The following is a 25,008-nucleotide window of genomic DNA, read 5'->3' as shown; positions in this document are numbered from 1 at the left end:
TTTATGTGGCTTTTTAAAAACTCTATTTCTTTTATTTTTATTTTTTTAATTTTTGTTTTTTAAGACAGTATTTGTCTGGGTAATAGTCTTAAATGTCCTAAACTCACTTTGTAGGTCAGGTGGTATGTGACTGACAGAGGACAAGACAGTAGCATTAATTCCGTCCCCCTACACAACCAAATGAGAAAGGATATAAATCAGCAGTTTGAGGCATTTGCTAGTGGCCCAGAAGTTTTTTACTTGTTTGTTTGTTTAATTTTCTAAATTGATTTTATACTTGAAACATTGGATAAGTATATCTTATGTCTAAACATATACTATGGACTCAATTCCTTGACATTTTTCTAGGTTATGAATTCATTCTTTTGACATAGAATGAAATAATTTTGCATTATTCACACCTTGCTTGTGTATAGACGCATCTTTTATATTAGTCATGAATCATTTTTAAATATTTAAAGAAATAACTATTGATAGTCAATTTATGCTAATATTTGTTTTTACACATAAGTGGTCCTAATGCACATCTTTTTATGACAATATACATATTTATACCTTTTCTGCAAACCTGGGCTGTGTTTGGATAGTGCTTAATCTACATTGATTTTTCTAGAATTCATAAAGCTACAAACAACTGAAAAATAATTGATGAGTACAAATTTACACATCGAAGCATTGCTTATCATTAGATTCACCCACATTCCTGCAGTCTCTATTCCCTTCAGGTGCTGTGATATCATGAGCCCCATCCTGTAGTCTCTTCTTTCATTCCTCTAGAACTTCAAAAGTACTTCTCACCTCCTGTGACTTTTCCAGACAGACCCTTAAAGACAGGGCAGAAAACAGAAAAACTAACCACTGTTATATTATATACTAAGTATTTCATTTTTTTCCTGCAAAGACCTCGTAGTAGGACTGTCCATGGCCCCTCTGAATCACTGTATGCAGCCAGACTACCAAAACATATACTGTTTCCATCTCCATTTAGATGATCTCAGCCAACCTTGGGTCTATTTCCTCATGGAACAACTTCTCCCTTTCGTTCTCTCCCACAAGAGACCTTAAAAACATCCTGATCTCTGTGACAGGCAGAATCTTATCCTTATACCCTGCATTGCTGCCTGTCTAATCACAAACAACAATGCTCTCTATCTTCTGCTCCAAGGAATTATTTGCCTGAAGGCTTGTGACTTCTGTGTTTCATAAACCTGATTCCTTTCTAAAGTCTAGCTATTATGAACTAATTTTTCTCTAGAATGTGGAAGAGGACATCTGAAATGTTTTAGGTATATCAGTTCTCTGTATATTTGTATGTACACCTCAGCCACCACAGCACTGAAAGAAAGGCCTGCCTTAGCTCTCTGTTTCCCAGAATCAAGACACATGAGTATCCCGAGGGAAAAGCTATTGTTGTACTCCAGAAAAACAAAACCATAAGATTTTTTTTGTAGAAAGTTAATATTCCAAGTCTGGAAAAGAAGTGACATAACAAAAACGGTATATAATAACAGGAAGGTGACCACACTTTGCAGGGACTTTATGTGGGCCGCAGCGCTGACATCTCGGAATCGTTTGTCATGGCACTGCATGTTCTTCAGATGTCTACACAAGGAGAAGATGAGCAGGAGGAGAGTAATCAGGGTCACTGGGTAGGGGATGAGTGTGAACATCGTGTTGGTGAGTAAAATGAGCACATAAACGTCTACAGTGTTATTGGAACTAGACCTGTAGGGTGTGTTTACTTTAGGTCCATCAGTGAGTATATTTATGACTATAATATTTATAAACAAGATTATCAGAGACACCACCAGTGTTATCAATACCACTCTTTTTGCTTTCCATTTGAGGGTAAGAAAAATGGAATTTGAGAAATTAGCTATCTTGAGAAAATAAAAGATGCTGAGGAATGTAGCAAACCAGACACTGAAATGATGGGTCACCATCCAGGAGATAATATGCATTTTTAATCCTCTTCTCACTGTCATTGCAGCTGGGTCCAGTAATGCTACCAACAAAGTTGTGACCAGTGAAAACAGAAAAGCAGTTCTGGAGATGGCCAGAGCAGTGAGGATCTGATCCACCAAAGAGATCTTTCTTTTCTTCACCCAGTCCAAGATGTTCACTAGTGCTATGAATGCATTTCCTAAACTTCCTATGATGAATTCCATATTTACAGTAGTTATAAGTGTGACCTGTAGAGATAGCACTTATTGTCACTGCCATGATGCCGGTATCTTCTGCACTACTGACGATGTGCTAATGCAACCTTCTAAAACTCTGTGTCTGATTCTCAACATATTTGTTTGCATAAACTCTCAAAGCCAAAGTCAATGATCCAACATTTACTAATGAGTTGGGTTGTTTTTTTTTTCCATAAAAGGCTTTGTTGAAGACAGCCCAGCTGCACATCATCCAGATGTTCTTTGCCTGAAGTATCTTCTGTAGTTGCCACTGAAAAAAACATTGACTACCTACAGGCTGCCATGAAAATAAAATTATATTAAATTGTTTTGTTTTGTCTCATCTACATTCTTTAGTCTGAATATATTTTTTCTTGACCACTAATATTATAGAAATGTAACTAAGTCAGGAAACAAATATCTGGACTCACATATAAAATAAGTAGCTCCTAGAACACATCACAATGCTGTCTATAAAAGGCCCTACCTAGGTTTTCCAAAATTATTTCTATACATTTTCAGTTACCTAAAAAAATGACAAAAATCACTATTCTTCAAATACTTGATACTGAGAATACTAATGATCTTACTTTTTATAAGGCCATCATTCACACATATGCCTGTACATATAAATATACATGAATAAACATTTTTATTTTATCTAAATTTTAATTGTTAATTTAAACAGTGATGTTTACCATTTATTGTGTATCTACTTCATGCTAGATATTATGATAACTGGTGAGACATTGTCTAAAATTACTTTAAAGTACAGGTGAGGCAATAATAATATAAATATTTGTAAACTTGAGACTGTTGTATCTATGAGAAAAAATATAGACATTTTCCTCCAGTGCTATAAAATAAACAACAATTAAATAAATGGCTTTGTCTCTTTATGAAGAATGCTCACAACTCTCTGTTTCCTTTTGCTATGTATCTGATTTCCCTACCAACACCAAAGATTTTCAGACATTATCTGATTCCTCAACTTTGCATCAAGAGCAGTGCCACTAAACCTACCTGAGGTATCGTGGCAGATAAAGGATGACTGCTTAGACTGTGCCCAGATAATCTGGAGAATGACGTTAGCCATCATGCCATTCCCCAAAATAGAACAGAAGAATCAACAATAACAGGAAAATATGCAATCAAGTTTCAGGAAGAGGTGGAATGATGCACATGGATAAATACAGCTCAGCACTAAAGAGGCTCACGAGGAAGAAAAGTTTAAAGCTAGCCTAGGCTGCATGATGTGACATAGTCTAACAACAATAACATAAACAAACAAACAAAAAAACCCTATGCAGTTTGCAGGAAAGATGAAGTATTCCAGGATAATCACAACCTCAGTCTCCTGGAAATCAAATCAAAATGGAAAGCCTCAAGCATTAGAGGTAAGAAATAATGAAGAGGTAAATTAGTCCATCTATTGAAACATTTTAAGGGAAATTTTTAAGAATAGAAAATAATAGAAACATAATCATACCATAATGTAAAAGCAAGAAGGTCCTCCTATTATGAGTCCTTCCCAGTAAGAAAAAACGAGGAAGAAGACAAAGAGAAATGCAAAACACTCTGGGGCGGGGTTTTGTGGAGTGGGAGCTGCTGCTGGCACTTCAAAGTTCAAGGTCTTCTAAAATGGGATGGAATTTGTATCTATTGGGAGAGAGCAACTTAAACAATGGGTACTTCCCTAAGCCAACCACTAAACCTTCACCTTCCACCATAAATAAGAAACACTTGAATTTCTTACTGAACATTAGTTTTTAGTAAAGATGGTCTCATCCAGAAACAGTGAGAGTGTCACCAAGAACAGTTCCCATGTATTTTATATAGAGAGTAAAATGACAGATGGGGGTTGTCTTATGAATGTCTTTGTAAATGTTGTATTTATATAAATTTACAAATTAGTGCATTAATTCTTATTTTTATTTCATTATTAATACATTACATGGTGTTTCTGCCAAACACAGCAATTTAAAAGGATTTAACCAAACAAAATTCTATCACTGCATCTCTCTGTTTATATCACTATATTTAATGCAATAATCCACTAACTATTCATCTTCAATGTCTATATTTAAAAATAATAAAACTATATCACATTGTGGATTATCATCACTACAATTTATTTTTTAAAAAAACTCAAGCAATAAGTTGCCGGAACTCTATTCTTTATAATTTTTATTGTTTTTTATATTTTTTGAGATCATAATTACATCATTTCCTCCATCACATAAACCCTCTGATATATCCCTCCCTGCTCTCTTTCAAATTCATGACCTCCTTTTTCATTAATTCTTGTAATATACATATATGTATATTCATGTATCTCCTTACAACATAAATGTTACATGTTCAGTGTGTATAATGTTACTTAAGTTACATAAGTGTATCTTTTCAGTGATGACTATCTAGTATCAGATAATCAATTGTAAAAATCCCTGGAAAAGACACTTTTCTTGCTTAGAATTCCTTGGTCACTATAGTTTATTTGTAGGATGGAGGCCTCATGGGTTTTCCTCTGTCCACTCTAGTATTTATTATTGTTGTCCTGTCAGTTAATGTATTATACTACTTTTAATATATCCTTTACAGTTTGGGGAAGTAAAGGGTGGTTTCTGTGTAATTGGATGGGTAGATACATAGATTGAGAAATGGTGATGGTAAGTGATTGATAAATAAGTGACTGATAAATGGTAGATTTATGATGATAGATAGTTGATAGATGATGAATGGAAATAAACATTGATAAAAAGATACATAAATAGTTACATGGATATTATTACATAGATGAGTGAAAGATTGATAAATTTTGCCAGCCTGCCTTATTCATCTATGGAAATGTTCAGATATGTTCTCAGAAAGGAGATAGTGAAAGTCTCCAGCAAATTTCCTGCAGTTGGTAAAATTAAACCCATGTTCTCCCTGGTATTCACATTTTAGGAAAAAGCACACTATGAAGAAAATAAGTGTTGTGCTCAGTGGACAAAGGAAAGAGCCAGAAGAACACAGTGTCCCAGAAATAAGTCTCCTTCATTACTGCTGAGAGTTTGCTGTAGGAAGTCTTACAGCTAGTGGTTACCTGCCCACTGGGGTGTGGCCTCTTATACTATATATGCTGATGTAGAGAATGTGTCCAGCCTCTCTCTTCCAGTTGCAGGATTCATTTTCTGATCTCTATTCAAACAGAAGATTCTGATTTGTGAGTCTACCCCTAAATAAAAACCATCTATTTCTCAACTCCGAGCTAGTGTGGGATTTCTTTTAAACATCCTTCCACATTTGGCAACCACATGGAATTGAACTCCATGCCACCCCAGTGGATTGCCTAACGGACTAGCCAGTCCACGGACCAGGCAGTCTCCCAACCACCCTCTTGGCTTGCTTTTACCTAAGCCTTTTGTTTTGTTTTTTGTTTGTTTGTTTGTTTGTAGAACACACGCCACAACGGTATTCACTGTATGTGGCAACTTGGAAATTTCCCAAGGGTATGATCTACTGCCACATTCCCCAGCACGATTTCTTGCCAAGTGGTGACTTGTGCAGCTTCCAGTTTCTGCTCCCTGCCCATGAGTTCTGGTTTTTTTGCTCCATGTAATTGCTTTTAATTTGTCAAGGAAAACATATTTCTCAGTATTTCAACAGTACCAAGGCAGAAAACTGAAGCAGCTCAGAAACTAAAGCTGCTCAAGACTGGTCCTGTCATCACCATGAAACTGCAACTACAATATCTGCTGGACAATAAAGATGAATACACTTAAAACAATTTACTGGATCTTGTAACAGGCAATTAATAAATCATTATGGCAGATTATGTTAATATTGAAACTTTTAGTAGTTTTTTTGCTAATACTATGGATTGTATTATGCAAGGCTTATATGGTAATGGTGATACTTCAATTTATTGGGTATTCAGATTCAGCTTTCTTCTCCATATTCTATCATTAAGAATGAATATGTCACTTTTAGGAATGATACAATCTTTACAAACTAATAATGAACAGCTAGCTGATAGGATTAATACCATCAAAAATCAAAAGTTGCCTGAAAAATTAATACTATTAAAAAGGACAGCATTGATTTGATAGACAAAATTAAATCCATATCTAAGGGTACTAAGAAGTTATCTGAAAGAATTCATACTATTGAATTTGACAATCAATATTTGTTAAAAAGCTATGATAAGTTAGCAGAAAGACTGTCTCTCCAGGATGGCAATCTGCAAGCTATTCAAGTAATGTGCAAGGATGAGATGTTATCTTTAAAGGAGAAACTTCAGACCTTGGAATCACATGTGCAGAATGAGGACCACAGGCTAGGTGCCTCAATGAAATCATTAGAAATATATACAGGTCAGGAGATTCAGGCTTTACAAAAGACAATAATAAAAAGATTTGAAATAATTAAAGAAGTTATTGGAGCTGATGAATGATGGAGGCGGGTCTTCTATCAATCTGTTGATTTCATTGGTTAATTAATAAAGAAAACTGCTTGGCCTAATAGGTTAGAAAATAGGTGGGTGGAGTAGACAGAACAGGAAGAAGGAAGTGAGGTAGATGGCTCAGACAATTGCCCTGCCTCTGCAACCAGATGGGATGAAGCTCCAACCCAAGATGGACATATGCTAGAAACTAAATGGTAAGGCACCACTTCGTGGTGCTACACAGATTATTAGAAATGGGTTAAAGCAAGATGTGAGAATTAGACAATAAGAGGCTAGAAATAATGGGACAGGCAGTATTTAAAAGAATACAATTTGTGTGTTGTTATTTCGGGGTATAAGCTAGCCGTGCGGGAGCCAGGCGGCGGGAAGCCAGCCCGCAGCTCCACACTACAGATGAACAGGGAAAGATGGCACAAGGACAGGACTCAACATCACCAGTAGCTGTCAGAAATGAATTACTCAAGGTTTTAGCTTCCTAACCTGTAACATACTCTGACAAAGCATTAAGTTCTAAAGGCCCAAAAGGATCCAAAGAAGGTAGATGGATACCAATAGGAATGAATGATCTGAAAGAAATTAAGCAAGCTGTTGTAACTTATGATTTGCATTCCACATTTGTTAAGGAGATGATAAAGTCATGGTCTTCTAGCATTAAAGCCACCTCACATGACTGGATTTAATTAGTTTCAGCAGTCCTATTTGATGGACCTGAATTAATGTTTGAAATTTATTTCAGAGAAAAGGCCAAAATTTTGGAAAAACAAGGAAAAAAATGCCTTGAGACTTCCCAAGATCAAATTCTTGGTGAAGGCCCTTATGCTGACCCACAGGTTCAAGCTCTTTACAATGAAGAAATCTTGTCCCTGTGCCACAAAGCAGTCTTAAATGCTTTGGAAAGGATTCAAGAACTACAAAAATGCTTTGCATCATATACCAGGGTTAAACAGGGCAAGAGAGAATATTGTACTGACATTTTACAAAGATTAACTAAGGCTGTACAAATAGGAATAACAGACCCATATGCTAGATCAGTACTTATTGAATCTCTGACTTTTGAAAATGCAAACTTAGAATGCAAAAACATACTGGACCTTTAAAAGTTAGATCAGCACCTATGGATGAATAGATGCTGCATACAATGAACATTGAGATTATACTATAATATGGAATCTTGAATAGGAGAAGAAATTTCCAAAGGAATGAGGAGACATCAAAATGCCAAATGTTTTAATTGTGGTAGAATAGGTCATCTGAGAAGGGATTGTAGACAAGGAATTACTAGGAATACTATCTCCTCTGGCAATGGCAATAATAAGAAGACTCAGCCTTCAGGTATATGTAGAAGGTGTGGCAAAGGCCAATACTGGGTCAATAAATGCAGATTAACAAAAGACAGACAAGGCAACCCGATACCATTAAGAAACTCCTTAAGGCCGGGTGGTGGTGGCACACGCCTTTAATCCCAGCACTCAGGAGGCAGAGGCAGGCAGATCTCTGTGAGTTCGAGGCCAGCCTGGTCTACAAGAGCTAGTTCCAGGACAGGCTCTAAAAAAAGCTGCAGAGAAACCCTGTCTCGAAAAACCAAAAAAAAAAAAAAAAAAAAAAAAAGAAAAAGAAAAGAAAAAAAGAAACTCCTTAAGGGGTCTTTCACAAGCCCCCAAGCCAAAAGTGGCCCAGTAGTTCCCAATAACTGTGGAGGACATGTCTCACCAGGAAAATTACAAACTCCAGAGCCTTAGGTAAAAGACCATACTGTTCTATATGATGGCATAAACATGGAGGATAAGTCAAAAATTCCAATAGGAAATAGAAAACGTATATCCTGGCAGACTTCTATAACTGATCAATGACCAAAACTAAGAGTGCATATAAATAGCATTGTAATTGTTGGTTTTATAGACACAGGTGCATATGTGAGGATCATCAAGCCAGAACCTCAGCATCCAAATTGGCCTCTTCAAGAGGCAGATGTTCAATTACTAGGAATTGGAACCAAGTTAAACAAAGCACAAGATGGGTTGACTGTATTGGGCCTGAAGGTCAAAAGGGGAAGCTGAGGCCATATGTGGCTAATATTTCAGTAAATGTATGGTGTCATGACCTGCTGCTGCAATGGAATACCCAGATTAACGGTGCTACAGTCCCAGGAACTCAAAATTCTGGGAAGGATATTAAAAGGTACTATACACAAAGGTCATCAGCCATTCAGGCTATACAAGAACATAAAGCAACTAGCAAATATTTAGAGGTACTAACAGCCCACCTTTAAAATGATTGACTGAGAAATCAATATAGGTTAAACAGTGGCAATTATAGAAAGATCAAATCAAACTATAAAAGGCATGTTAAACAAAACAGAAAGGGGTGAAAATGCCCCTAGGAATAGATTACCTAATGCTTTATTAACTTTGAATTTTCATAACGCTAATGAGAAAGGGACAACAGTAGCAGAGAGACATTGGATAACAGAAAAGTCTGCTGAATTAAATCAACTGGTTTATTTCAAGGATGTGTTGTCCTCACAATGGAAGCCAGGAGATGTGCTGCTTTAGGGAAGGGGTTTTGCTCTTCTTTCCACAGGAGAAGAAAAAATTATGGATACCTTCAAAATGAATAAAGATTCTGTTTTAAAAGGAGAAACCTCTTGAAAAGGGGAAATGACAGCTTATCCACAATGGTAAAACCATACAGATAGTAAGGAAACCTTATATGGGTTGGGGCAGAGTTCTGTTCTTGTCTTTTCCGGAAAATACTTATTTTCAAAAATTCAAGAGACCCTGTTTGGATGCTGACAGAAGGAAAATTAACTATACAATAACGATCATCAAGAAAAAGGGCCAGGCGGTGGTGGCGCACGCCTTTAATCCCAGCACTCGGGAGGCAGAGGCAGGCAGATCTCTGAGTTCGAGGCCAGCCTGGTCTACAAGAGCTAGTTCCAGGACAGGCTCTAGAAACTCTGGGGAAACCCTGTCTCGAAAAAACCAAAAAAAAAAAAAAAGAAAAGAAAAAAGAACCTGATTTATTGGATCAGGTAACTGACATATATATATATATATATATATATATATATAGAGAGAGAGAGAGAGAGAGAGAGAGAGAGAGAGAGAGAGAGAGAGTTGGCTCTGGAGTTAGGCATTGGCTCTGTCCCTCTATTAATCCAAGCATGTTGTTAAAATAAAAATTCAGAGTTTCTGTCTCATGTCAGGAGCCATCATATGGAACAGAAAGTAAAAAGAATTTAGAAAAAAATTTACTTTTCTTCATATCTATTTTTGCATCTATCATACCTTTCATTGAATATATATGTCTGTATATGTCTATATAAAGAATGTTTAAGTTTTCCACAATGAATAATGAATTTTCCTGCAGTAATCATTGAAGTCCCAGGAAGAAGATGGGGCCTCACAACAACAACTCCACCAGGTTGATATTACTTCATGATGTTGATAGTGCTACTACCAGACCTGTTTTGGGTACCAGCTACTCAAGATGGTTCCAACTTTGCTAGCTGAAATGGTGCACTTTTTTACAATGTTCTGGCCAGAACTCTAAATAGGAAGCTCAGAAAAACCCTACCAAATATTCAGAGATTATTTGTAGTTATACCAGACAATAATCTTGGAACTTAACCATCATTTTACTTTCACGGGATCCCATAGAAAGAACATTGGCCCCATGACAGCTGGAAGTAATTCTAGAAGATAACATCCCCTCTCCCAACAAGTTTGTCCGCAGGGTTAGGGACATCATTTAAGGGATGATTATAATTGGTATAGAGTTGGGGGTTGGTGGGGAATTTTATAGGCTGAGGGATCTCTTTTTTAAAAAAAGGGAAATTTGGATGGGATAATAGATTAGTGTGAGCTTACACTAATAATAGTAATGAGTAATACAGTGAATATTTGTGAGTTATTAATAGGCAATTACATTGGTATAGATTGTTGTATATTGATACAAATTTAAATTATATTTAATATTATATGCATGCATGCCTCTACCTCTGCTTAAAACATTTTTATATATTGATATATATTTATCATATTGCATTGTACCTTTCTACCTCTGATCAAGATACTTATACATTGCTTATATTTTGAGGTAATTGTCCTCATTTGTTGCACAATTGTTTACTGTATAGTATTCTGATATGAAGACTTAGTCTTTAAGATATATAGGTAGATATTAAGGATTATAGATCAATAGTCATTTATGTTTGTCATCCTTATAGTTAGACTAGTCAAGTTCTTTAGATACATAAAGATTATATTCTCCATAGATAGGTAATATTCAGCCACTTAAAAGAGCTGTAGAATATGGCATTTAAATAACTTAAGAGTTCTGTTAAAGGCACAATTGATACTGGCAGCACTGATCTAGTTCCAAGAGAATGTTGAAAAATGAAGACACTCCACTTGGATCTTGTTTTCTTCTTGGCAAAACTGGTCTTTGGGCCAAGATGCCAATGCCTCAAACACTGATGAGATACATGTTATCCATAAATGGATAAGCACGACTGTCAAATCTTGCCAAGACAGAATAAGATGGCTTTGAAATATTTCCTGCCTCTGAAAATGGTATGTCAGCTATTCTAGCCCTTAGACAAAGTTGGTTGCTTCAACACAGCTTTGCAAATAATTTTCCTTCTTGGATCTTTGATGGGGTTGAAGACTAGATAGTTGTAGTTACTTTCCTCCCATGACTTGCCCAAGTTATTTATTATACAAGATTTAAACTAGTCAGGAGAGAATAATTATTGAATATATTTGTTCTCATTGTATATATTTTGTATTAGGCTTAGAACTCTCTTATTTAAACAAAAGGGGGGGTGCTGTAAGAAGTCTTACAGCTAGTGGTTACTCGCCCACTGGGGCATGGCCTCATACTATATTATACTGATGTAGAGAATGTGTCCAACCTCTTTTCCAGCCTCTCTGTTCCAGTTGTGGGATTCGCTTTCTGATCTCTGTTCAAACAGAGGATTCTAATTTGACCTATTTCCCAATTCTGAGATAGTGTGGGATTTCTTTTAAGTGATCTTCCACAGGAGTTCCTCAGAGTTAAGAATCAGCATAGACTCACTGATGACCCTGCTGAGGCCAGAATCAGGGAAGTAGAAACAGCAGCAGTTTATGGAGTCATTTCATAAGCATGTAGTCAAAGAGACTTTGCAGTCTGCAAAATACAGAATAACAGAGATAGACAACATGATCAGTTCAATGGAAGCCTCATACACACTGAGAATCAGTCCCTAAGAAGAGAGTAGAGGTGGAAACTAATTTCTGAGGTTACTCTGGAAAGAAACCCAAAAGCCTAACTAACTCAGCAGTTATAATTGAGCAAATTAAAATAAACAGATGCTGGAAATAGAGGAAACCACATTTTCCTCATATTGATCAATAATATGTCAGATATGGCTAATAAAATCTCATGAAGTGTTTGTGTAGTATTCCTAGAAAGCTAGAGCCATTACCAGAAAGATTTCCCTAAAGAGAAGATATACATTCACATATTCTAGAACTTTATCAGGAACTGGGTCCAAAGTGAATGTAGTATTTGGGGACTGTAAAGATTCCATAGATTGGAGTATATTATGTTCCTGAAATTTTTATTCATATAAATCCAGTATGATGTAATGGGTTTGTATTCTTTGCCTAATCCTGAATATAGAACTGAAATTCACACATGCCACCCTCATATGACCATCTTCTCTGGCACTTCCATGTTTGGGGTACTAAACAATTTAGTTTCCAAGAACTCAAAATCTTTTATATACCTTTAAAAATCACATTACTGTCATGAGTGCCATCTGTTTTTGTTTTTCAGCTTGACTGCACTTCACACATTCTTGACATAGCTACATAGTGCTCTAATCTATCTGTATTCTCCTTAGAATTGCACACTAATCAGATTTTCTTTTTGAAATGCTTCTATCTGAATGAAATTGTAACTTCAAAATAAAAACACAACAAAAAATTCATGGGATAGACACATTTTTGTGATGGACTTAGCTTCTGTTATTTTAACAACCTTCTTTTAATTCATTCTTAGAATTTCTTATTTTATAAAAAAATATATTTTTAACTGTTTTGTCTTGGTTATTGGGTGTTAAGAATAACCATCAAACAACAAAGATGTGATTTCAGTTGCAATAGTGAATTTGATATACTGGGAGAGATGACTGACAAACATGAATGACTTAGTTACTGAGATCTACCTTTACATTAATAACAGGGTTTCATAATAATTAATTAAAGAAAGAGAAAAATCACTATTTAAAGGCCCTTTATTTTGATCATGGTGCTGAGATCTTGTCATCCTTTGTATGTGGCTACATCTTTTCCCGGCTGCTTGTATGAGAATTAAAATAAGCCCAGGACACAAATAAGGGATTCAGTGCAGTGTCTAGAGTGAGGAGAGTCTCATGTGAAAAGCTATTGTGTTGTTCATTTGGTCTTTCCAGTCACATTGCTTTCATGCTCACTCATTTGAGGAGTCTTTCCTGTGTCACCACCATAAAAATAAAACAAAGTTAATGAGTATCACCAAAAATAATTCTCTTCTCCTTTGACTAAAAAAAAACTAGATTTTGGAGAGATTAGCTATCAAATAAATAAAGTAAGCTGAGTATATTTAAAAACTAGATATTAAAATATATGATTGTCCCAAGGTTATATGATTAATAATTCTTCATACACACACATGCACAAATACATGCATATTAAACAGAGTTAAATGAATATTTATTAGTACTGTGCAAAGCAAGCCACTTCTAGAAAGAGTTAGAACAGTGAGAATTAGATCCTCTGAGACCTTTCTTCCTCTTTATCCAGTCATGCAGTAAGTTCATCAAGGAAGGCACTGGAAAATTTCCCAAGAGAAATTCTGTAGGTAATGAAAATAAAAGCATTGTTAGTTGGTAAATTCATCATAAACTCTTCATCATAAGTGCATCTTCCACACTTAAACAATGTTAAGTATAATAGCACATCAATACATCCCTGCTCTCTCAGGTAGAGATAGTTAAATGCCGAGATCTTTCTGGCCAGCAATCTTAGGAAATAAATGAGTTTGATTTTCACTGAGAGTTAAACAAATAAAGCATTTGGGGGTTAGTAGCACAACAGGTACTGTAAAGACTGCTTCTGCACAGGCAGCAAGATCATTTTCATTCATCATTATATTAACCAGGATGAAATGCTACTTTCATTTTTACTTTCTCATAGCAAACCAATCCTGAAGACAGCCAAGACAGTAAGAATTTCATCATCTTGGGGCATATAACTTCTCCTGCCAGAGTCAAGGCAAATAGACCAGAGATGGCATGGAGACACTGGCAAAATTTTCTAAAGCAAAATCTGCAATTTAGATGGAAAATACATGGATTAATACTTAAGTTAGAAGAAAATATAAGGCAAACATAACTGGGTGAGATTTATAATCTCCTGGCAAAAATTTTACCACGACATTGTTTCTGTGTGGATAGTGAGGTTCTAAATGCTTTTATACTCTTGTCAATATTAATGGGGAAAATAACATTAAGACAATGGTAAATTTTAATGCTAGCTTTAGTAATAACTGTAATGCCAGACCAACATAAAATAACTCTAACACATAACGTCAGTACTAGCCATAATATTCAGTTGTTGATTTTGAATTTAAAGTTGCATTTTCATTTGCTCAAATGCAAATAAACACATATTCCCTTCCACTGCTTTGCAATGCTTTACCTTGTCTAGGCTTTGTGTAATTTGAATTGATCAAGTTTGGATATCAGACAGTAAAATGTAAAACCCAGTATATATGGTAGATGTGGAGAATGACTAATGAGATGGATAAGCCTCTGTCCTCGGGAGATGGCACAAATAGTCCTTTAGTATCAGTAGCATGCAAGTGCAAAGGATACATACAAAAGTGTTTGAAGGAACTACTCTAAAACTACTCTGAGGTTCTTACTAACGGGTCTTTGGTTTCTCCAATATTACCTTGAAAAATCCATTTTCCCTACAATTGTCTGCAGATAAATGATATGTACTATAATCTATTCAAAGTATTCATGTTCTCACACACACACATGACACCATTCAAGACAACACAGCATAGGAGTAATAAAAAGTTAGATCAAATGAGACCTTTAAAATGTCTTGTCTTCTATACTCAAACTGACCAATAACAAGTGAACTAATTAGTTTATGAGATGTTCCAACTCCCACCCTATATTGGTTTATGCCTTCATCTGGGCTCTGAGCAAATTTCAGGGCCAGCAAGATACTGTGAGCAGGACCATCAGTATCCTGGAGAAGGCTCTGTAGTTTCCTAAGCCTGTGCTAGGAAAAGCAAGGTAGCTGCTTTTATTAGGAGGAGCCAAACAATGGCACCTTTGACCTCCCCAAAGGTGACCCTCCTCTTGACATATGAGTGTACTTTGCTCCCTTATTTCTCTTTGGTACTTTAGTCCACTAAGGTGAGAAATAAAGAATGGTACTTTAGTCCACCAAGGTGAGAAATAAAGAAGACTGACACTGTATCGTTTATTAAAGGTCCAGTGTGTGATTTGGGAAGCTTACCATCGTTAAAGGATTACTGCCCATGCAAATAACCCAGATATTGGAATTAAATTTCCATCACTACTTAAATGTATGTTTAGGTGATATTGCTGAGTTACCACCTGTGTTATTTATGTGCATTTGGAGTGTACTAATAGGGCACACGTGTCTTTAGAGGCTCTATAGTTTTCAATGAACACAATCTTACTCTTGCTATAGCTTAATGCTCACCAATCATTATGAGTCCTTTTGATATTTACCTGGTGGTTTGGTGACATGTGAAATCCACACATAGATGTTTAATGCACCTTGACAACACTTTAATACATAGCACCAGAAGGGAGACCCACAGTCTGCTCAGGCCCACAAAGAGATCTGCTGGCCTAAAGAGATCTGATTCTAACCAGATATACTGTATTTATATAGACAAGATCCTGCTATGCTGTCAGGTTGCAGGGGAAACAGCAAGGCTAGAGGAAGAATACTGTGAAGACACTGTCCTGTACAAAGCAACATCCCTCAATGTTTTCCTCTTAGATTCACTGCCTGTGACAACATGTGAAGAGGAAAAAAAAAAGGTTCAATGAAAGAAAGGTGTAAACAGACACTAAAATAAACACTGAAATATGTAGAGTAAAACTAGGTACAGTGAGTGGGTCATGCCTTAAATCCCATCACTGGCTAGTTGGATGTAGCAGGATCAGGTGTTCAGTGTCAATTTCAGCCTCACAGGGAGATTTTGGCCAATCTGAGTTACTGGAGACTGTCTCAGAAGAATAAAATACACAAAATAGATGGGTTTTTAGCTAAAATAAGCAGGTATTTTGGGGGCTGCCAGCAAGCAATAAAAAGTTGATCATTTAATTTGACATAAGTGACACTTAAAATAGTAAGAACTTTTACCAAGTGCCTTACATCTGTCTTCCCCCTTCCAGCAGAACAGTCTGACAAAAAAAGTATGACGTTTTCATAGTAAGGTGGGTAGAAATCGAAAGTTACTTTACTCTGTAAATATTGGTGACCTGTAGGATATTGGTGACCTCTGGAGATTTGAGATTTAGCTTTTCAAGTAATCTTGTGTTTTATTTCTTAGGGGTCCAAAGTGAACAATCCCCCCACCCCCTGCCTGCATAAGAGAAAGGAAAACCCAATTTTCTCATCCTTCAACTATTTCTTTATTTCCTCAGTCTTTTTTGATTTTCTAGAGCAGTGGTTCTCAGCATTCCTTATGTTTTGACCCTTTAATACAGTTCCTCAGGTTGTGGTAAGCCCCAAAATAAATTTTTTCATACTATTTTATGTCTATAATTTTGCTACTATTTTGAATTGTGCTGTGAATACTTTTTGGAGACAGATGTTTACCAAATGGATTATGACCCACAGGTTGAGAACTACTGCTCAAGTGCCTTCTTATTCTCATTTTGATGTAAAGGAAAGAATGAGTACTAGAGCCCCTTCACACTTTATAGATCTGTCACCATCTTTAGTCTTAAGACCAGGAGGAGGGCAAGCAAATTCATTAAGAGACACTTCCAGCAGAAATGCTGCAAGATGAGGCCATGTGGGAAATGTTTGATGGTGGTTCCTCAGTGGTTGTAAAAAGTTTTTACAACTTCCTTCTTCTCCAGTGTTTTTTTTTTTCAAAAACTGTACAGTTTCATGAACAAACATGTAGATGTAGGGATCTGTGTCTTTTTTTTTCTCTGTATTTCTGTACACAACTGTGTACCTCTTGTAATAAAAAAAGTGAACTGTTTTCTCAGCAAATGTTGTCTGAACAACCAGGATTCCACTGTGCACCTCATGCACCTTCAGATTCCAGTGCTCCTTGAGCACAGGGCTCAAAAGAGCGTATGCAAACACACAGGCTACAAGTCAGTACAATGTCCCAAACTATCACGGACTATATCAATGCTGCTAATAGTTTTTCTTCATTTACTTCCTAATTTTTAAACATCTTCTTGCTAAATTAAAGTAGGTTAAACCTAATTTTGTCCATTTTAAGGACATACTTTTTTCAGGAACACGTGAGACTTTTTTTGTATTATTGGTTTATGAAAAGAGGAGGAAAGAATTTAGAAAAATGTGAGAATAGTGAGGTTGAAGAGAAAGACAGGTCATGGGAGAACAGATAAGATCAGAGAGGGAAAATAAGAATAAAGTCTTCTGTCTGTGTCCATATAATCTGCTCTTTACTCACACAGAGGACAAACCCAGAACCCAGATGATCAGTCTCATGTGAGCATTCCTGAGTCATCTGCGGATATAAGGAATGAAGATGACAACTCACAGCAGGAACAAGTATAAGAAAGTGACCAATACTCACCTCTTTCTAGAAACTAACAAGAATATCCTCAACAAGAAAGCCAGTAGAAGGGACTTACTTCTGCTGGGAACCCAAACCAATCACTTAAGACTAACAGACATTACCCTCACACACACATTCATTATATCTCAGGTTTTTTTTTTTAAACTAATGAAACCTTTCTTTTAGTCCTGAAACATGAATATTTCCAACGCCAACATTTATAGTAATCTAGGTAACAAGTTTGAACCAAATATACTTAACATGAGTGACTTTCATTGTTTCATTTCTCAAACTGTAAAAATTAAATTTAAAAACATGTTGAAATGACATAACACTAGGCCCCATTTTTTAATTTATATTTAGATATTCTCGGACAGTATCAAAAGACTTTAGCTTCTAACAAGGTCTCCAATGAAATTCTGGTTTTGAAGAACACAGGCCTCCCCTCAGTTGCCTTTTCCCCAACAATACCTATTTAGCTTGAGTTGTTTTTCTCAATTACAACAGTGACCTTTGTTTAATCGTCTGTCTTCTATATTCAACCTGACTTCCCACTTCAAGATTTGCCTGTTCTTTTCTCACATCTTCTACAGAGATCTAGGTTCCCTGGTCAATGATACCTCAGCTTACTCTTACTCAACATGTTTTTTTAATGTTTTTTTTTATATTTAAAAATTTCCATCTCCTCCCCTCCTCCTCCTCCCCCTTCCCTCCCCTCTCCTCCACCCATACCCCCCTCCCTCCCTCTGCAGGCCAAGGAGCCATCGGGGTTCCCTACTCTATGTTAAGACCAAGGTCCTCCCAACTCCCCCCAGGTCCAGGAAGGTGATCAACCAAGCTGAGAAGGCTCCCACAGAGCCCGTCCATGCAGAAGAATCAAAGCCCAGCGCCATTGTCCTTGGCTTCTCAGTCAGCCTCCACCGACGGCCACATTCAGAGAGTCCGGATTGGTCTCATGTTCCATCAGTCCCATTCCAACAGGAGTTGGTGATCTCCCGTTTAGTTCTGTCCCACCGTCTCCTAGTAATCCTCCTGGATATTGGAAGTAGACACAATCGCTGGGCAAAAATTGGGAACTTGAGGGTGGGGCAAGACGGAGCCAAGGGAAGATGGGGAGAGAAAAGCGTGAAGGGGAGAATGGGGGGAGCTCCCAGGAATGGGATGCTTGGGATACAGGAAGGGTGGATATGGGATCAGGGAAGCATATATCTTAATTAAGGGAGCCATCTGAGGGTTGTCAAGAGACTTGACTCTAGAGGGATTCCCGGGTTTCCCGGGAGACGCCCCCAGCTAGTTCCTTGAGCAGCTGAGGAGAGGGAGCCTGAAAGGGCCAGTTCCTATAGCCATACTGATGAATTTCTTGCGTATCACCATAGAACCTCCACCTGGCAATAGATGAAGAAAATGACTGAGCCCCACATTGGAGCACCGGACTGAGCTCCCAAGGTCCTGATGAGGAGCAGAAGGAGGGAGAACATGAGAAAGAAAGTCAGGACCGTGAGGGGTGAGAACATGTTTTATTTTTAAATCAGTCAGTGTTCAAATTATTGCAGCATCCACCTGGCTGCAAAGGCACAAAATAAATTAAAAATCATGTGTCCACCTGTCTCTCTGATACTGTCTGTACAACTCATTACTTTACACTCTTTTGGGACATCTTTAGAAACAAATGTTCAGTTTCTGCATGAAAAAAAATCATACATTATATGCAGATTTATAAAGTACTCATTTCAAAAACATGTTCTTAAATCTTACACATTACTACAGAGAGAGGCATAGGCATATCAAAGTAACAGCATTCAAAATTAGCTTACAAAACCAGTAGCCTTTCTACATTCCCAAAGGAATATGCTGAAAAAGAAATTAGGGAAAAAATCCTATTCACACACTCCTGCATTTCTTCAGAGCCATGGGTTTCAGATTTTATGCTCTTGTTGCTGTGTTTTTGTTTTGTTGAGAATATGCTTTGGCTACAAATTTCCTGTTGCTTATATTTTAGAAAGTGAGTGAGAAGATAATGTCCTCAGAGATACACTTGAGGGTAGAACACTGCATCTTATCTGTACCTTTAATATCCCATCAAAATATCAGTGGGATGTCTGACTTGATTTCCCCTTGTCATATCGGTGACACTGAAATTTAAGAACGGTATGAACAACAATGACCTTTGGGGGTTAAACCCCTTTCACAGGGGCCGCATATCAGATATTTACCTTACTAGTCATTACCTTAACAAACTTACCATTGTGAAGTAGCAAAGAAAATAATTTTATATTTGGGAGTCACCACAGCATGAAGAAATGTATTAAAAGATCACAGCATTAGCAACATTGGAAAGCTGCTCTAGACCATGAAGAGTTATAAACAGTATGGTTAATTTTAAAGCAAGCATTTCTTTACCTTTGGGCCTGTATCTCAAGGCACCACATCCCAGAAAGAAAAGCCTGTCTTAGCTCACTGTTGTAAGGATTTATAAAAGAGGTATGGCCTAAGGAAAAAATCAAGTCCAGTGGCTTCAAAAAACAAAGCAATTGTATTTTTTCTCCCAAATGTCAAGAGTTCCAAGGCTGTGAAACAAGTAGAAGAGAACAAAACCAAGATACAGAAACAGGAAGGTTACCAACATTTTCAGGGGTTTTCTGTGGGCTGAGGTGCTGACATCTCTGGACTCTAGGTGTTGTGATGCATGGAATTCAGAAGTCTGAACAAGGAAAAGATGAGGAGATGAGAGAGAGATGGGGCACAGTGAAGTGTATGGGCAAATGAGGCTTAGAATAGTGGACATGGCTATTTTAGTTGGAATTTTAGGACATAATTCCCTTTTATCCATCAATCTAGGCACCAATGTTTAAAAACAAAATCAATCAAATCAATCTAGGCATCAGTGTTTAAAAACAAAATGAGCAAAAACACCAGAAGCATCTCTAAACACATTTTTTTATTCTCCACATTAGGCAAAGCAAAACAGAATTTGAGAAACTGGCTGTCTTGAAAAACTAAAAGACATTGGGGCATGTAGAGGGCCAGATGTTGAAATGTTTTCTCACTATCCAGAAAATGGTAATTATTTTTAAAACTTTTGCAGTAATCCTTAAAGCTGGGTACAGTGCAGGTATCAATGAAGCTGTGAGTAGTGACCACAGGAACTAATTCTGGAGATGGCCAGAGCAGTGAGGATCTGATCCACGAAAGCGATCTTTCTTTTCTTGACCCAGTCCATGGTGTTCACCAGTGCCATAAATGCATTTCCTCAATTTCCTATGATGAGCTCCACTCTTAGAGGCTGAATAATGTGACCTGCAGCACAGCACTCTCTGTCAGTAGAGGATGCTCCACTTTCCACTGAGCTGTTGAAGAGCAGCTGTCAATCCCAATCCTCTAAAACAATATGTCCATGTGATTCTTAAGAAACCGTAACACCGCCACTTTTATGAATTCTTAGATACAAGGTCAGAATATGCAAAAACTCACTAGTGAGTTGGTTCATAATTTTCTTTACAGATATCTGGTGTTGTCCAAGACAGCCCACCTGAGTTCTGAGTTTAATCCCCACACCCAGGCATTGTACACAGCAGCCTGGAGTCCTCTGCAGTTGATGCTGAAGAACACAAATCTCCTCTGCCTTCATATTTCTGTCTCTGCATACTATTGTTTGGCTTTTTGGTTTATAGACAGGTAAAATTAAAAAAAAAATCTATCTCACACAGCAGGCAATAAAATCTACCCCGACATATAGAAGACTTTCATTAAACAGTGCAAAATGATGTCCTGAGAGGGACCTATGCATGTTTTCCAAAGTTCTTCCTCCAAGCTATTAGAATTAACTGAAAATCTCATAGAAGCCATCATTCCTCAGGAGTTAGCACTAAAATACTAGTTAATTTTCTTTTTCACAGTCACGCATACACAAATGTACATAGACACACAACCAAAAACATAGTTATTTCTGTGCAAATATCCTTTATTTCTCACTTTAATAATCTGTTTATCATTAATTAACATTTACTGTGAATTACGTGCTTGCTTAGTAATATAGTAGTAATGTAAACATTCCCAAAAACTTTTAGCTATTTTATCTATACACACACACAAAAAAAAACCTTTTTTTTAAAAAAAAAAAGTTTTTCAAGACAGGATTTTTCTGTAGCTTTGGAGCCTCTGAAATCAGATTCACAGAGATCCACCTGTCTCTGCCACCTGAGTGCTGGGATTAAAGGCATGTGCCACCACCACCTTGCTGCAAAGAAAATTCTATTGTGACAGAACAGACAGAAGCTTACATAAATGCATCTACACAAAATTCTTCATTCCCTAGTTTTTCTTGTTAGTAACTCATAGATATTCAGATGCTATCTCTTTTCTTCACTTTGCTCCAGTACCGGTTCTGTTCAATCAGTGTGAGCATCAAGGCAGATACAGAACGATATACTGCATAAGCAAGCCTGGAGATAGTCTGACTTGGGAGGGCAGAGTTCATTGTAGGTGGTGACACCTCTGGCCTGGGAATACACACTTGTATAAGAAAGCATACTGAACAAGCCATGAGCAACAAGCCAAGATGAAGCAATCATCTATTGCTTTAGCTAAGACACATATTTTTTTATGTGACTTCTGGGGATTTGAACTCAGGTCCTCATGTTTTTGCATTAATTTTCTTAATAAAATATGTTTCCTGTCCCCTCTTTTAATTTGTTGACCCTAAGTTGTATGTGCTCTTGCCTTATGAAAGTTCAGTGAAGTTCTTGTTTCTTTTTAATCCTATAACCAATTTCACACAAAATGCCATGACAGTATATTGTGTAATCATTCAATCATTTTTATAGAGACTATATTGAACCATTTCTCAATTTAGGTCTTTTTTCATACAAATGCCTTCTCTGGTACTTCAGGATATGTAATCTTGTCTTAATTTATTGCTTGGAAACACACAAACTAATATTGTGATCCACTGCATGTAGAGGAAGTTTCCAAATATCAATAAATTCCTTTATAGTTTTGCTTCATGGCCACCTCAATGTATATCAAATAGATATTGTTTGTTGTTTTTTAAAACCTAATCCTGAATATATCATTGACATACACCAATGTGGCAGCTAGCAAATTCTCCTACTGATTCTTAACTGAGGAATAATTATGTTGTTACATATGAGATTAAACTATCTTGAAGGCTGTGAAGTACTGTGGTACCACAACCAGCAATATTTAATACCAATGCTCTTCAAGAAATGAGCCTGATTACTATAACAAAAGTCTTAAAAATTATAGGAAACAGTTTTGAATTCCTCTTGTATTAATATCACATTAACATTTTGGACCCTGTCATAATCAAATGGTATACAGCATAAATACAAATTATCTTAGATTTGCATTGCCCTTGTAATGCTCTCTGGGTAATAGTATATTCACTGAACTAGCTTCACTCTACCACTTCTTATGTAGCTACTTAGTTGATGGATGTATCTTGATAAATGTTCTTTCAAAAAAACAAAAAAACATAACCACAATTGCTTTCTGTCTCAAAGATGAAGAAAATACCTGTTTTGTATCCGGGCTTCTGTTACTTCTGTTCTCTGTTTTTTGTTCATTTGTGCTTGTGGGATTTTGACTGTAGGCATGGAAACCAGTGACTCACCCCTGATAAACACATTCTCCAACTAAACTACACCACCACCTCTAGCTCTCAGTTTAACATTCTGCAAAATATAATGCTAATTAGAAATTTTAATAATATGATCATTGTTGCCTATAAGTACAAAAGAAAAGATTCATAAATAACATAAAATATTCCCAACTAAATGAAAACCCAAATTAATAAAAGTAGACATAAAAGATAGAAAGATTCTTATGAAATCCAAAAGGCTTTTAGGAAACATTTTGAAATCTTATATTTCAAAGAATACTTGAAATATCTAGAGAAATTAATATCTCCACATTTTTCATTAATCATTGCAAAATCTTAAAAGACTTAATGATTGATGTAAAAATGTTACTAATATCAGTTCTTGTACTTAGGTGGTCCATATTCAAACCTTTCTTCATACAACAATGTATATGTATGCATCTTTTCTGCCAAAGCATAATGGTTTTTCCAGTACTTAAAGTACAGAGTTTCCCCAAATCCATAAAGTTACATAGAGCTGAAAAACATGCGGTGTGTACAAGTCTATACACACAAGATTGTTTTATCCTACAGCCCACAGCGATCTCTCCTCCCATTATTTCTCATTGTCTCACAGACTTGGCCACCACCGGTGGCCAGCACTCTATCCACCTCTCCTCCCAGTTCTCACAAGAGCCGAACTCCCTCTGTCTCCCAGCAACCAGTCTGTATGGAGAGCAAGACGCTAAAGTGAGAAGAGCTGCAGACAGAACAGGTGACCACTATTCCAACATGTCCAGACAAAGCGCGTTCATCTTGCAGACACCTCTTTCAAAGGAATGCCTTTGAGCCCCTTAAACATCTCCTTCATTAAGAAATACAGGAACACATGATGTCCCTAAGTCTAGTTAGATAATGTCAGCCTGGTTTGGACCCATTTCCTCCTGGCCTAACCCCTTTTCTTTTTCCCTACTTTCTCTAGAGATCATACATAAACAAACTCTACTCTCTTTTGCAGGAATGATATTTACATCCAGACCCTCTGGGTGCTGCCTGGAAGTTTAATAGGATCCTGTCTGTCTTTATAATAAATTCTGTCTGAAGGCTGATTCATCTCTGACCCTTTTTCTGTACCAATTTCTCCATGAAACCTAACACTTATAAATTGAATTTTTTTTTCCTTTGGTTTCCTTTTTTTGAGACAGGGTTTCTCTGTAGCTTTGGAGTCTGTCCTGGAACTAGCTCTTTTAGACCAGGCTGGTCTCGAATCCACAAAGATCTGCCTGCCTCTGCCTCCTGAGTGCTGGGATTAAAGGCATGTGCCACCACTGCCCAGAAAATTGAATTTTCTATAGAATGTGGAAGCTGATTCCCGATATGTTTTAGGAATCCAAGTGCTCAGCATGTTTGGGCCTGCACCTCAGCCACCAGAGCAGAGAAAAGCATGCCTGTCTTAAATGAGTGTTTCCCAGAATTAAGATCCAGGAGTGAACTGAGGGAAAAGCAATACCTATACCAAGTGAAAACAAAACAATCGGAGATTCCTTCTTAAAGCCAGCCTTCCAGAACAGTAAAAGAACAGACAGGAAGAAAGAAGTATATAATAGCAGGAAGGTGACCACAGTCTGCAGAGTCTTTATGTGTGCTCGGGTACTGACATCTCTGGAGCCTTTGGCATTGTAATGTATGTTCTTCAGATGTCTCCACAGGGAGAAGATGAGCAGGAGGAAAGTTATTAGACACATAGCAAAGGGGATGAGTGTAAACATGGCTGTGGTGATTAATACAAGCCTGGAAACCTGAGTAGATTTACTTGAGATAACACTGTAGGACATATTTGCTTCATGACCATCAATCCAGACATCAATACATTTGTTTATGACTAGAATGTTTAAAAACAAAAGGAGTAAAGATGCAAGTAGTGTCAC

General features: G+C 36.9%; 1 protein-coding gene across 1 annotated transcript; it reads right to left on the bottom strand.

The window, feature by feature from the left end:
• Positions 1 to 1,291: 1,291 nt before the first annotated feature.
• On the bottom strand, positions 1,292 to 19,706 carry LOC119806541 (taste receptor type 2 member 103-like). Its single transcript, XM_042054501.1, is given in 3 exon segments — positions 1,292 to 1,453; positions 1,455 to 2,192; positions 19,695 to 19,706. Coding segments are annotated over 3 exon segments (912 nt in total).
• Positions 19,707 to 25,008: the final 5,302 nt, after the last annotated feature.

Source organism: Arvicola amphibius, chromosome 2 (genome assembly GCF_903992535.2).
Source record: "Arvicola amphibius chromosome 2, mArvAmp1.2, whole genome shotgun sequence".
NCBI lineage: Eukaryota > Metazoa > Chordata > Mammalia > Rodentia > Cricetidae > Arvicola > Arvicola amphibius.
Note: the sequence above shows the minus strand (reverse complement) of the source record. Positions and strands in the feature narration are given on the sequence as shown.